At 34.9% G+C, this 15,300-nt stretch overlaps 1 protein-coding gene across 6 annotated transcripts in view; it reads right to left on the minus strand.

Annotated features, from left to right (window-relative positions):
* AKAP9 (A-kinase anchoring protein 9) overlaps positions 1-15,300 on the minus strand; it is a 151,322-nt gene that overhangs the window by 85,731 nt on the left and 50,291 nt on the right. For all 6 annotated transcript variants that reach the window (XM_058725131.1, XM_058725134.1, XM_058725133.1 and 3 more), the window contains 6 exons: positions 14,513-14,726; positions 12,589-12,668; positions 9,752-9,887; positions 9,226-9,311; positions 5,123-5,234; positions 4,256-4,454 (listed from right to left, as the gene is read on the minus strand). In XM_058725131.1, the coding sequence (XP_058581114.1) occupies positions 4,256-4,454; positions 5,123-5,234; positions 9,226-9,311; positions 9,752-9,887; positions 12,589-12,668; positions 14,513-14,726 (827 nt within the window). The remainder of the gene's footprint in view (positions 1-4,255; positions 4,455-5,122; positions 5,235-9,225; positions 9,312-9,751; positions 9,888-12,588; positions 12,669-14,512; positions 14,727-15,300) is intronic.

Raw genomic sequence — 15,300 nt, forward strand, 5'->3', positions numbered from 1 at the left:
AAACATGAATAAAAGAGAGTGAATGAATTAAGAGTTGTGTACGAGTTTTACTGTTAGTCCAAATTTATAGCATGCATAGAGTTATAAGTACTGTAACTCAAACTGTATTTTTTGACTGATTTTTCCAATTAAAATTAAAGTAACACACTTCAATGATAGAGAACTTCAACACATCACCACTGAATTTTATGCCATTTTAAGAAGTGTACTACAAATATATGACATGGAGCTATTTACAGGTAGACACATTTTCTAAAAGTTATCTATGCTATTACTGAGTAAAAGCCCATAAAAGCTCATTTTTATTAAAAAACTATTTATACACACAAACAGAAAAAAATCTGGATGAATAGACATCAAAAGTAACAATGATTATCTCTAGTGGAACTGGGGAGCAAAGGCAGCAAAAAGAAGGTTCTTAATTTATACAACCACTTCTACATTTTTTTTGTTTTTAATCTATTCATGTATCTTTTGGCATTCATGTCTTTATTCTGAATTGTTTTACAATCATTATTTTGTAAAAAAAATTTTTTTTTCTTAAAATGCTTAACTTGGGTCATAAAAATAAAGTGAGATTAATATTTAGCAACCATGGGATAAAGATTAAAGGGGCAAATTATAATTTTGTTTTAGCTAATACAATTTCTCACTTCACTTTTAATGTGCATACACACTGCCTTCTTTATTCCACTCCCCTTTTGCCCAACTCCTCCTTTATTTCTCCTATCCTCTTCTTTCATTCTGTCCCAAACTGGCCAGATATAAGTTATCATCATCCCATTTCCTGACTTATATAACTAACCCACTATTGATAAACATTTGGTTGTTTCTAAATGTTCACTATTACAAATAATGGTACAATATCAATCCTCATAACATCTATGGACTTTCTGTATATCTTATAAATATTTAAAAATTTAATATAATGCCACATTCCAAAAAGTTAACATTAATTTTACTTCCACAACAGTTATCATGTAAGTATTTATTCAAAACTTCAGCAACTCAAAGTTTTAAAACTTTGTTAGAACATTTGTTTTTGTTTTTGAGATTACATATCCTTCAGCTTCCATTGGCCATATAAGTTTCTTTGGCTGTGAACTGCCTATTTGTGTTCTTTGTTCATGATAAATGATTGTAAAAACTCATCTCCCCTGTCTTTCTTCTCTGTCCTTTCCTGGTTCTTCTGTCTCACAATTCTGTTTCCTTACTGCTTCTTGCACACACTATTCTGATCCTTGGCTCCATATTTTGATTCTTTTTTTCATAGCTGAGAAGCCCTCCTGATTACTTTGGGTCTATTAAGACCCAAATTCTAATAAAAAAAATTCTACTTAGTCCACAATTTCATTCTATGGCTTTATAGCATTTGAAAGTGTTCATCCCAAATTCAAAATATAGTCTGGCTAAAACCAAACTCATTGCTCCCCTCTTAATATTAAGCTAACTCTCCACCAGCCTAATTTCTCTATTTTATATTAATGTATCATATTCTCCATATTCTCTAGCTCATACAACACAGTGTCATCTTTGTTTTTCCCCTTCACTTTGTTCTCAACATTCCTCCTTCTATCCCAATATCTCATGGTCATCCCTTCATTTCCTTTTCCTCTGGAACCACTCCAATAAGCAATTATCATAAAAATGTGCAGTAAAAGATGCCACACAGACATGGGTTTAAATTCCAGCACTTTGGTTGTTATCACCATGTTATATTCCTTAACCACTACTTCTTAAAAATTATTATTTTGTGAATAAGTATTATTTCAATGATTAGACTAAAGTCACTTGAGGGAAAAGGCCACTTAAATACATCTATAGCTCCCTCCATGGCATCTAGCTAAGGCCCATCCCAGTCATTGTTTCATTTAATCCTCTTAATGAACTACTCTTAGTAGTTCATTAGTAAGAGTAGAATTAACTACTCTTAATGGTAGTTTTGTTGTCCCTCATATTACTAAGACATGTTAAAATAATCTGCCAAAAATTGTATAGCCAGTAAAAGGTTAAATCAGGTGTCAAATGCAGATCTGACTCTAGTCATTCCAATCCTATACTATATCCCTAAGAGGCTCCTAGTATATAACATCTCCAAATACATGTTAAATGAACGACTCAATTATTTTTTTAAACAAGTTCAAATCTACTTTAATTCAAAAAGCATCAGAGTTGTATCCAAAAATGCGATGACATTTACAAGAAATAACTTTGACTCATCACTATTAGCAGGAGTGAACATGGTCCTTAGTAACTCTGTTTTGGGGAGTGGGAGAAAACTAATGGTTTTAGTTGAAAGGTTACTGTCAACACACTTCCACTGAATATTCTAGAAACTCTGAGAGAGGGTGGTGAGCTGACAAAAGCCCAACTGTAGTAACAGCAAATAAGTCTACATTTCCAAAAGACTCCCTTTTCTTCACACTTTAGAGAGAAAGCATCACTAATTAAAGGAAGGCTATATGAAATACTGTAACTGATTATTAGAGAGTTCTTGCTATCTACTTATTTTCTTTCATATCAGAAAACCTAGAGTGGTGGTTTCCAAATGTCAATTCATGGACTTTCTGTATCAGGATTATTTTGTTACAAATACACATGTCCATGGTCTATCTCAAAGCTGTTAAGTCTGACACTCCAAATGTATAATCCAGTAATCTAATTTTAAGTATTCAAAAGCCTCCAGTGTTTCTGATGCATGGTCAAGTTAAAGAGCTAATGACCTCAAATGAAATGGGAGCTTTAGAAGGCTGTGCCAGGCTGGGCAAATGATTCCAAAGCCTACAAACAGACCCTGAATAAAAGAAGGAGAAACAGACTGCTTCCCCAAAAGTGTGGACATTCAATATCTTGTCTCAAGGAAAAGAAATGTTTTTTTGTCTTGAGGTCCCATAAGTAAATGCCTATGAAGACAGTTCTAGAAGACCAGAGCCAGCCAAAGTTAGATGAAATCTCTGAACATTGCATAGAGTTAAATATTATAGCACACTCCCCAACTAAATTATGAACTGTTCGTTCATTCATTTAACAAATATTTACTGAGCACCTACTAGCAGAGGGAGTAATTACACGGTGTGGGACACATCAATGACTCAAATGGGCAAAAATCCCCACCCTTACAAAGCTTGAAGTCTTTCATAAAAGAAAGACACTAAACAAAACAAATAAAATCAAACTCCCCGGTAAATATATATAAACTTGGTTTTCATCTTATACATACATACTTTATATATATATAACAGATAATATTAAGTAATATAGAAAGAAATGACGTGGGAAATTAGCGTACAGAGTTCTAAAAAACAATTTTAATTTTAGTGGGGGTAATCAGAATAGACATCATAAGAACATTATATCTGCATAAAGACCCAAAGGAGGTAATGTGTTGGGCATGTAAATATCTGGAGAAAGATCATTCTAAAGCAGGAGCATACTGATGGTCTGAGATCTCAAGGAGAATGTGCAGCATGAGAATAGTGACCAGTGGATGAGTCAACAGGAGATAAAGTCAAAGTGGTAACAGGGAACCATCATGTAGGACCTAGTAAGGCACTGTAAGGACAGAAGAGCACTGGACTAACGTGATCTGATCATGTCTTAAATCTAGTTGTGGAAATGTGCTGAGGACAGACTTTAGGGAAGAGTTAGGGTAGAAGGAGAGAGATCAGTTGTTGCAGTAATCCACGTGAGACATGACGATGGTAGGCAGCAGGGGGCTAGTGAGAAATGGTCCAGTTTAGATGTATTTTGGAGGCAGAAATAACAGGATTTTTTGATAGACTGGAAGTGAGGTATGAGAAAAAGAAGAGTAACCTCAGATGGAGATGGCTGCGGAAGGAACAAATTTCAAGGGGAAGATCCAGAGTTCTGGACATGGTGAATCTGAATATTAGACAACAAAGTGGAGAAAGTCCAGTCATGACTAGAATGATCCTATCTTATATTTCTTGGGTATGTCCCACATCAAGGTAGTAAAGACCAGGCATATGATAACAAATATATGCACACTCTCTCAGCAAATTAACAACAACCAGCATTTTTATAAAATAAGGTGTAAAATCCCTATAATGTCTTCAGTTTATAATATTTCACACATTTCAAAGAATTATCTCTTATTCTTATTCCTTGATAATGCTACATCCCCATCTCTTTCATCCAATTTTCCGTAAGTCACATTTTCTTCTGGAAAACAATCATGTTATGACTATTACTACTCTACAAATGCTGTTGAATGAAATTATAAGTAGACAGATACCTTGGCTGAACTGTAGACTCACTGACAGCTTGAAGCCTTTCCTGCAAACAATGGACCTCTGCCCCATAGTTTTCTTCAGTTTCTTTCAATTGTTGCTGCAAAGAGGAGATGAAGTTTTCTAATTCTTGAACTTGTCCTTCCAGTCGCCTAATTTTTTCAGAATCTTGCAGAGCAGATAACTTGCTTTTATGACTGACATCTAAGTTATATGAAGAGAAGAAAATAAACACTTCAACAGAAATTTCTTAGTGAAATACCACAATCACTTTTTTGTGTGTGGAGATATTCATTCTTCTTCGAAAAAATAATGTTTTTTTTACTAGTAATAACTCAAGTTTCAATTTAAACTCAATTTGACTCAAGAAAACAATCAAACAAAATGAATTGTGCAATTCAAGATGATTTCTTTAATCTTCATGTCTGTAGTACCCCTAAATCTACCAACTTTATGTCTTTAAACTGGAAACAATTTAGAATCACAGAATAAGAAGTGAGAAGGGATCAAAGACAGCAATAGTCCAAATCTTCCATTTTAAGAATGAGAAAACTGAGACCAGAGAGATTATACTGAAATGCCCAAGGTCACGAGGTTATCTCAAATTGTAAAGTAAGAAAATCAAATGACTAGGGCACTGGGTGGCTCAGTCACCTGAGCATCTGACTTTGGCTCAGGTCATGACCATGAGTTTGAGCCTGGCATTGGGCTTGCTACTGTCAGGGCAGAGCCCCTGCTTCAGATCCTCTACCTCTCTCTCCTGCTCCTCCCCTACTTGTGCTCTCTCTCTCTCAAAGTTAAAAAAAAAAAAAATCAAATGATTAAATATTTGGTATAAAAATACTACACTGTGACATATAATCAAAATTTACCAATGTCATGCAAATTGGTCATCTGAGAGGCTGATAAAAACTCTGTTTCCTCTTTTGGTAGACCTCCTTCTGCAACCTCAAGCTTCACATCACCTGTCTCCTGTCCATGTATCTATTGAAAAGAACAGAAAAGGAGTGACATAAATATACGATCTAGCATTTTGAAAGTTATATTACAGCAGCTTTACATTGAAAATGTTTTTGAAATCACTTAGAATTTTAATACTCTGATATAAATATTTTTGCTTCTACGTTATTCCACGCTTTCTTCTGACAGTGATTCACATTCCCTTCACAGCACTGCAATTATATTAGTAAGTGTACTGTTCTTTCATACCCAGAAAGAAGTTCATTTTAATACAAAAACAGAAGCTGCACAGAATTCTGGTATATAACTCATACAGTATTTGTAATATGACTTGGTCTTCGGAATTTCAACTCATACACTGTAAATTTTATGCTTATCAATACTTGGTAATATAACTATGAATCTCTGGATATAACCTATGTACATCCAAGTAATTGACAAATGGTATGGTTCTTTACACAAAAGGAAGGAAAATAATGAAAACAGATGAACCTCAAGTTATTTCCTTAACTATTATAATTAGGCAGCAATTTGTCAGATGCTTAGGTGTCTTAATTTAGTGATTCATAGAATACTTAATAATCATCTACTACATGGCTAGCACTGTGACAAGAGAGACTAAGATAAAATCAGTAAAAAAAAAAAAAAAAAAAAAAAAAAAAATGTGTATCTGCCCTTACAGAATGTATCAACTAGTTGGGGAAATAAAATTAAGTAACTAGAGAAGCACTAAACTATAATTGACTATAAGGACAATAACAGAGAAGAAAGAATGATGTGTGTGAGTAGTTATAGAGTAAGTCAAACTTGATTCAGGCCTCAGTCATTTTGGGCAATGATCAGAAAGGTTATACTGAAAAAAGAGTATGAGCCATTTGTGAATGAACAGCCTAATGCTATAACTAGTAAAGAAAACTATCTTGTAAAGAGGGGTTTAATTTGGATAAGGATGGGGGAAGGTGGCTATGTAAATAAGATAGATTTTATTTACTAAGGTGCTACAAAGCACCTTAAAAGCAAGGAGAAAGAGTTTGGACTTGCTCGGCTAAATGAACAAATAATACCACAAAAAGCAGGTGAGCCACAGGATAAAACTATTTCCCATGAAGGCTACTTTACTGGTTACTATTCTTATCAAGTCCTCTACCCCGTGCCTAACCCCTAGTACAACTTCAACAGAAGACCTTGCCTCTTAATTTCCCAAAGAAAATAAAGACCATCAGGTAAATTCTTCAGTTTCCAGCCTACTTTTCCAAATATATCTCTTCACTTAATTCATTCAGCACTTATTAAACCTCTACCATGTGCTCCAACCAAGGACCACACTAAGAAGAAATAAAAATAAAGACAAGACTCCCTGATTCTGAAGGGTTTAGAATCTAGGAATCATTTTAAATAGATCATTACCTCCCCCCTTTTCCCTGTTGCCATAGTTCTTGGTACAAACTTGCATTTATTATTTTTCTTGTTATTATAATTAACAGAAAAAGGTAAATGCAGTAACCAAAGGCCAACAGAATGGAGGAAGAAATGCCTAAGTCTAGGAAGACAGGTAAAGAGGACACAAAGGAAATAACATCTGAACCAACTGGAAGAACACACCAAGCAGACTGGAGTTTGACGGCAGTGTCAGGCAGAAAAAAACCAGCATTCAATAAAGGCCAAGGTGTGAAAGATCAGGGTACATTTGGGAAACTCTGGGAGTATTTCAGTATGGCTAAAATGAGGAGGAGGAGGGTTAGAAGATGAAGCTAACAGGTTAGACAGTGATATATTGCAGTGCTGAGACTGATCTCAACCAACCTCTGGATGCCTTTGTGGTGAAAGCTACCTTACTGGGTTAACATGTGAATTTCACTTTTTAATTTTTTTTCTGGGAGAACTAAAGAAGTTAGGGTGGGTATCTGTGTTCCAAAGTAAGCCTCCCACATTCTGGTACTGGGGAAGGGAGGTGTTTCTCTCATCAAACCAAACTGTTCCCTACTCAGCACCCTAAAAAGAAAGAGGCAAAATGACACATCATTCACTGACTCACAAATCCATCACTGTGGATTACTTGCTTCCTATAAGCCCTCCTACACTATTTAATAGTTTCAACTGTGTATTGCCATGAAGAAAAGCAACATACTTTTAAAAGAAAACAAGGAAGGTAAGAAAACAGAAAGGAAATCTGACAGTTAAGGATTCACCACTGACTTTGATCAAAGAAAGCTTAGTGAAGTGCAAGTTGGAAGCTTGTTTACAATGGGGAGGAGAGGGGAGCAGATGGGGAGGTTCCCGCTATAGTCTATTCTTTCTTTCAAACAATGTGACCATGAAGGAGAAAGAGAACCACAAAGGAAGATGTGGCATTGAGGACCGGTTATGTTCTAAATAGGAGAGACGTAAGGAATGTGCGAGGGGAAAGGACAGAAACAGAGAAAAACACAAGCAAAGGAGCTGAAATCACAGAAGAGAGGGAAGGGACATGTTATCAATCTTGGAAGAGGTAGAAAGGGATATTAACAAAGTCACAGGAAATAAAATAACCTTGGTTATGGAAAGGAATAACTTCTGAGACAGAAGGAAAATTAATTAGGGCATTCAGAGATTTAAAGAAATACATATGGTCTAGAGGTAGCAGGCTGAGATAATTTATAATTGATAGCTCTGATATTTGTAGAGAAATAGGAGATAAGGCCAAATACAAAGGGGGACCAGAAGTAGAATATATAACTTGAGGAAAGTTGTAAAGCTGAGAAACATCCACTGAAGGGATTGTGAGAAGGTAAAGTACCACATAAAAGAACTGTGAAGTGATCCTGAGGGTCTGGCTGATGTCAGAGACCATGATGACATAGTGTCACCAAACCACATTTGCATCTAATTTTCTAAGCAGCCCTCAGAAACCCCAGTATGACTAGAGAAGAAGGATCCAAACCCAAGTATGACTAGAGAAGAAGGATCCCTGGAGGCAGGATAAGGGCAGTAGAAAAACAAAAAAATCCAAACTGCTAAGAGTACTGGTAAGAAAATGGTATGATGATTTTGAATAGGGATCAACATCTTGGCTATGAAGGGAAGTAGAAAGAAAAGTAATTATTGTAGGGAAATGTAGAGTTAAATAAGGATTTTTATCTATCCACCTGCCCTCCTACATAGTTATCTGTAAGACAGTGGAGTAGGTTTACAGGTTTTAGAAAAGGCAGGATAGTTTATTTACTTGCAGAGGAAGAGAAAGAGAAAAGGAATGATGGAAAGGGGAAAAGAGAAACAGAGGAAGACAGACTGCGAGACAGAGGGAGGGGAAGAGAAAGAAGAACAAGAATTGTCAAGTGATCCTGAGGTCCGGTTGATGTCAGACCATGATTACACAGTGTTACCAAACCACATCTGCATCTAATTTTCTTAGCAAAGCATCCCTCATAAGAACTTTCACTGCGTGTCAGTTAAATCTTTCAAATCTGCCCAGTTAAGTAGAATGACATCAGAAGTACCCCAAATAAACAGACATAGAGATCCTTCTGGATTTTTTCTACAACATGAAGTTCATAACACTTATCTTTGCCAATATATGCTATTTATTTTTCTGATACAGTTAATAAATTACACTATGCCATCTATATTCTCTTGCATACATTTCTAAAACAACTACTTGAAAGAAATTTGACATATCTAACACTGTGTGAAACTAATTAGCTATGTTCCAAACAACTATACTAATTCCATTTTTCTCTAAAACAGACCCACTACTTTAAAACTGCTATATAGAAAACTAAATACAACTGCTTCACCAAGTTTACAATCTGACATTTTATATATATCTTACTTTATCAGGATTTCCAAAACTCTCAAATGGGGTAAATAGTATTCAACTTGCAGATATTCCGTTAGTTCATTGATACTATGAATATGTAACTTTTCCTTCATCTTTTTCATGTTCACTTATTTTAGAAATGCTTAGTTGATGAAGAAGCTTACAAAACAGCATGTGACACAATAAATGAAAACATAATACATTTTCCATTTCACAGACCTTACTTAATCGTGTTTGAAGTACCAAGAGTTTGTTGTATTCTTCTGTTACTTTGGTAAGAAGAGTTTGCATATTTTCTTGAAAGTCTAGATGATAAATAAACAATTATAATAATTTCATTTCACAAGCAAACTTGTGGACATCTTTGATTCTCTTTATATCACAACTATTGCATTACATAAATAAAAATGTATATTAAAAATAAGATTTCATGAATCCCAAAAGATACTAAATGACTGAATTATGATTAAAAGTAAAAGTTCATCACATTAACTGACTTAAGAAAATAATGTGGGAAGGGGCACCTGAGTGACTCAGTTGGTTAAGTGATCGACTCTAGGTTTTGGCTTAGGTCATGATCTCATGGCTGTGAGATCGAGCCCTGGGTCGGCTCCACAATGAGTGTGGAACCTGTTTAAGATTCTCTCTCCCTCTCTCTCTGCCCCTCCCCTGCTTGCACTCTATCTCACAAAACAAACGAATAAATATTTAAGAAAAAAGAAAAAAGACTGTAAGATTTTATTACCTTGAACTTCATATCTATAATCTTGCAATTCTTGTTCTTGATTTTCAGAAGTATGCACACCAGAACTCTCTTTCTCTTCTATATTTATGTCACATTTTATAGGAGTATGATGTTCACCAAGGACATTGCAAAAAGTCTATTAACAAAATTAGTATTTTACAAAATTAAAAATTTTTGATTTCTGCCTCTGAAAAATCATTAAACGTTATTTTCCTATATGTAAAAGTCAAAATGGCACAGAAAAATCAGCAAGGAAACACTATCCCATACACCAAATCAGTCTGCAAAAGAAATGGTTAAATCTAAATCTTTCTCTCTCTCTAGGACATAAAATACTTCCTACAGTGGAAAAACACTGATAATCCTAACTGCACAAAACTATTTTTTCTGCTTCTAATAATGAATATAGGTTGTACTGCAATCTACCACTTTCTAGCTTGTATCTTAGATTGATGTTATCTCTGTAATGCCAACTACCCTTGAAAAAACATCAGAAGACAAGGACAGAAGTTAAAAGACGATGATTAGGGGTGCCTCAGTTGGCAGAGCATGTGACTCTTGATCTTGGGGTCATGAGGTCAAGCCCCATGTTGGGCATAGAGCTTACTCAAAAAAAAAAATTATGACTGGAAAGTAGTCTATAAATTCTGAAGGCACTTGTGATGAGCACTGGGTGCTGTAAGTGATGCATCACTGAATTCTACTCCTGAAACCAATACTGCATTGTATGTTAACTAAAATTTAAATTAAAAAAAAAATTATATGAAGTAGATCACATTCATGTACTTTTCTGTAACACATAGGTAGAATTCTATGCTTTATATGCACAAATTACAAATATGTGACACATTATTAGTTTTTTTCTCCTGAGCAACAGAAAATTCTACCATCATTTAAAAACACATGACCCATAATCATTTCAGAAGCCCTCATAATAAGTTTTACCTTTGCCCTGCACACAACTGGAAAAAACCAAATTGTTTATTACTATTTCTTGAGATTCGCTTAAAAGTTAACTATACTGTCAATTAACAACTGAGTGTATTAAATTTTCAGCAGTTTCTAAAATGGAATTTTATCATACTAGGGTTGGCAGAAACCTGAATGATCACCCCATTTACTAATGAAGAAATGGACTCAAAAAGATGAAAAAACTAGTCTATGGCAACATGATTAGTGACAAAACCAGGTTTCATGAAGAACCCCAGAGGACCCCTCTATCAGAACAAGTGATTCATATTTCAACTTGAGATTAGGGATCAGGTAAAGACAATAACAAAAGGAAAAAAACATAAAGTCAGCTTATAACTTAACTAATTCGACTTGGGCTCTCTTTCCATTATTTACTGAATATCAACAATAGATATGAAAGGACAATGCCTGAACGCTTCAGAAGTGGAAGTGGACACTGCTGAGTAGCTGAATGAAGACATGCATTAGGTGTGGTTGCTTCTTACTTTTTGAGGTTTTTGCAACACTGTTCTTTGAACAATTTTATAGGTAATCAAAATCAGTAAGTTAGCTCTACCTGTCCCAACTAATACCACCCTCTTCCTCCAATTCATAAATATAAAAGCCCGGGATAGAGATTAGGGACAAACCAAAGCAAAGATTATAAATTCTGAACTATTTCAAATATGCAGAAAAATAGTTTATCTATTACTTACCTTTAACAAATGGTCAATTTTGTCATATTATCTCCATATTTTTTAAAGAAACTGAAAATTACATATAGATTTGAAGCTCTCTATTTTAAGTACTGCTTATCCATTTTATGCACCTTTCTCTCTATCCAGAGGTAATTATTTGAGCATATGTACTTTATACTTTTGAGATTTACTGACATTAGTACAGACATCAAACACTGCTAAACGGAGTTCCAGTGCATCGAGATAACACAATTTATTTATTACCATTGTTCATGGAAAGCTGAGTTGTTTCCCATTTTTAACTTAATAAAGACACTCTAGCAATGAACAGATCTGATTGTGCACAAATAAATGCTTCGGTTGTAGGATGTATGTATCTTCAAAAATATACCCTGCCAATCTCCTTCTCAAGGTAGTACATTTCCACCAGGAGTGTGTAAGAGCTTCTATCTCACTCTAAGTTCACAAACATACTTGGCAGAGTTTTTAGACTTTGGCAATCTGAAGTGTGAAATCATATCTCATTGATCTTGTGCAATCTCCCCAGGTAAGTCAATGGATGCACTCAACCACCAAAGTTGGCAGGGGCAGGAAACAGACTTTTTTTGGGTTCTATTGGTCCACTGTTTTTTTGTATTAGGTATACCTTTTGTCTGTTCCACTGCTGAGATAATTTACTCCAATCTCTTTTGTTTCAAAAGATTATCAGAAAACATTTAAATGCTCATTTTAAAGTTAAAAACCCAGGAATATTTTCTAAGTGCAGTTCTGAAGTATAGCATTTCCTGTCTAAAAGTATTTTTTTTACATTTTTTTAATTTAATTTTTTTAAATTTACATCCAAATTAGTTAGCATACAGTGCAACAATGATTTCAGGAGTAGATTCCTTAATGCCCCTTACCCAGTTAGCCCATCGCCCCTCCCACAGCTCCTCCAGTAACCCTCCGTTTGCTCTCCGTTATTTAAGAGTCTCTTATGTTTTGTCCCCCTCCCTGTTTTTATATTATTTTTGTTTCCTTTCCCTTATGCTCATCTGTTTTGTCTCTTAAAGTCCTCATATGAGCGAAGTCATAGATATTTGTCTTTCTCTGACTAATTTCGCTTAGCATAATACCCTGTAGTTCCATCCATGTAGTTGCAAACGGCAAGATTTCATTCCTAAAAGTACTTTTTAACTAATATCTTACCTGTGTAAAATAAAAACATTCTTCAGACACTGCCCTGCGTAGTTTTCCAATAAGCATTTGTAAAGGCTTCACTTCATCACCTGATAGAACAGATACTGTATTAAACATTTATCTACTTAAGTACTATTATCATTTTAAACCTGTGTCAACTGGAAGCTTCCCTTACAATAAGATTAGTTTTAAATTCCTTCTTTAAAACTTATTTTCCACTGCTCAATGTTAACGGTCTCAGAAAATTTTTAAGATTCTCAGTTTATATCCTACAAAATGGTATGAAGTGGTGATTTACAAATTTTACTACTCCCCAATATAAGAAATATGTCATATATTGTAACCTATTATACACATCCATGGAAAACTGAAACAAGAATTTCACAGATCTTTATTTACTTTTTTTTAATATACTATATGCTTTTAATGTTTTCTGTTCTACTGTATTCTTTTATTTAATAAAAAAAAAATGCTGGCCATTACTCACTAACTGCATCAACCATTAGTGGACCCATTAATTAACTTATAGTTGAAAAACCACTGGACAGATTCTATCCTTTAGAGGATATCATTAAAAATAATACATGCTTAAAATCTTATTACATTCAAACCTAAAGAACTCCTGAAGTGGAAAAATGATATTTAAGCCACTCTCTAAATTCTATTCTGTTCAACAGAGCAACTAGACAAACTTAGGAACCACCTCATTCTCAAAAGTGTATTTGTCAAGGGTGAAAACCTACAGACGTTTTGAACACAGGAAGTCTACTTAATAGAGTGATTAAACAATTACTAGAGATAAAAGCTAACTACAACTAGTCTTGTACTTCAGATGCCTTATATGTTGTCGCTTCTCACAGTGCCTACTGTACAGTCTCCTAGGACATCTCATTCTTTTCTCTGGCCTCAAATGATCTTTGGATTTCCAAATCTTAATCTTGAGCCTAAACCTCTTGCATTTCAGACTTCTATTTTTAACTGCCTACTAGATAACTCTTTTTTTTTAAGTCAAGAGGTATTTTTAACTCAATATGTTCCAAACTGGATTTATTATTCTTCCCATAGATCTGCTCTGCATACTCCTCATGACTAGTCTCCCCTTCAATCTAGCTACCCCAGCTAGAAACTTACGGACCACTCTCAATTCTTCCCCCTTTCCTCCTAATACCAACTGCAGACTACAGCCTACTTCTTTGACTCTCTTCATCCTCAATGACATTTTATTCAGCCCCTTATTGTTGGCTGAATTACCTCCAAAGTTGCTTAACTGGTCTTCCTAGAACTAATCACCTTCCTTACTTTGCCTAATGGTGTTACCTTAAAATAAAAATTTTACTGTTACTCCCGCTACTTAAAATCTTACAGGTCCTATCACCAATAGCATAAAGCTTAAATATGCTTCAGTCAGAGTATATAAGGCCTTTTCTAACCAAGCTCCTGTCAATCTTAACAGCTTTATAACCCACCACTTTCTCACGTAACTTGAACTCTCAATTCTCCAAGATGGCTACGATCTCTCACACCTCTATGTTTAAGACTCAGGAACCTTCCCTAAAATTCCAACAACCCTACTCCTGCCTGCAACCTCACTCCACTCCTCCTCCCAGGAGGTAGAAGTCTTTTTTCCTTTTTTCTTCCATTCTTTCTAGTCATTTTTCTATTATAGAAATTGATCTATTGTTTTCTAAGAGTTTATTTTATATTGCTTTCCCACTTGATTACAACTTCTGTGGGAAAATAATTCAGTAATTTTAGATTTCCCAAGCACTTAAAAAAATGTGCAATGATTATATGAACACATGAATCCAGGACCTGGATATACAGTTACTTTACTCTATGGGTTCTAAGACCAGGAGAGAATCATGGAATGGTGGGCTTTAAGTGATATTTACTTATTTCATAGTACTTATAATTTTTTTAGAAAGCCATTTACCTGTTTCTCGTGTTTTTATATTCTGTAGCTCTTGCTGGTGTATTTCCTGAAGTTCCTTTATCTTTTCCTCTTGGGCAGAAATAAGTTCCTCCTTAAGACTACAAAGGGCTTTATCTTTTTCATTTTCCATATATTCACGAACCTGATCCACATGAGTTGAATAAACCAGAGAGAGGCATATACGCTGAGCTTCCATCTGTAGCCTTAAATCATTCTTAAAGTGAATGTATGTACACATTAGAATATTTTTAAACAACTTACATTTTTAAAATAACTTCTATCTTCTGCATTTACTGACTACAAGGGGGAAATACATGAAATTACAGTTTAAAACTTTATATAAGAGAGGTCTAATTTACCTCAGCCATAGCAATTTCTTACTTGACACATCCCCAAAGACATGGGAATTAAAAGCAAAAATGAACTATTGGGACCTCATGAAGATAAAAAGCTTCTGCACAGCAAAGGAAACAATCAACAAAACTAAAAGGCAACCAACGGAATGGGAAAAGGTATTTGCAAATGACATATCAGACAAAGAGCTAGTATCCAAAATCGATAAAGAGCTCACCAAACTCCACATCCAAAAAACAAATAATCCAGTGAAGAAATGGGCAGAAAACATGAATAGACACTTCTCTAAAGAAGACATCCAGATGGCCAAGAGGCACATGAAAAGATGCTCAACATCGCTCATCAGGGAAATACAAATCAAAACCACATTCAGATATCACCTCACGCCAGTCAGAGTGGCCAAAATGAACAAATCAGGAGACTATATAGATGCT

Source organism: Neofelis nebulosa, chromosome 4 (assembly GCF_028018385.1).
Source record: "Neofelis nebulosa isolate mNeoNeb1 chromosome 4, mNeoNeb1.pri, whole genome shotgun sequence".
NCBI classification, from domain to species: Eukaryota; Metazoa; Chordata; class Mammalia; order Carnivora; family Felidae; genus Neofelis; species Neofelis nebulosa.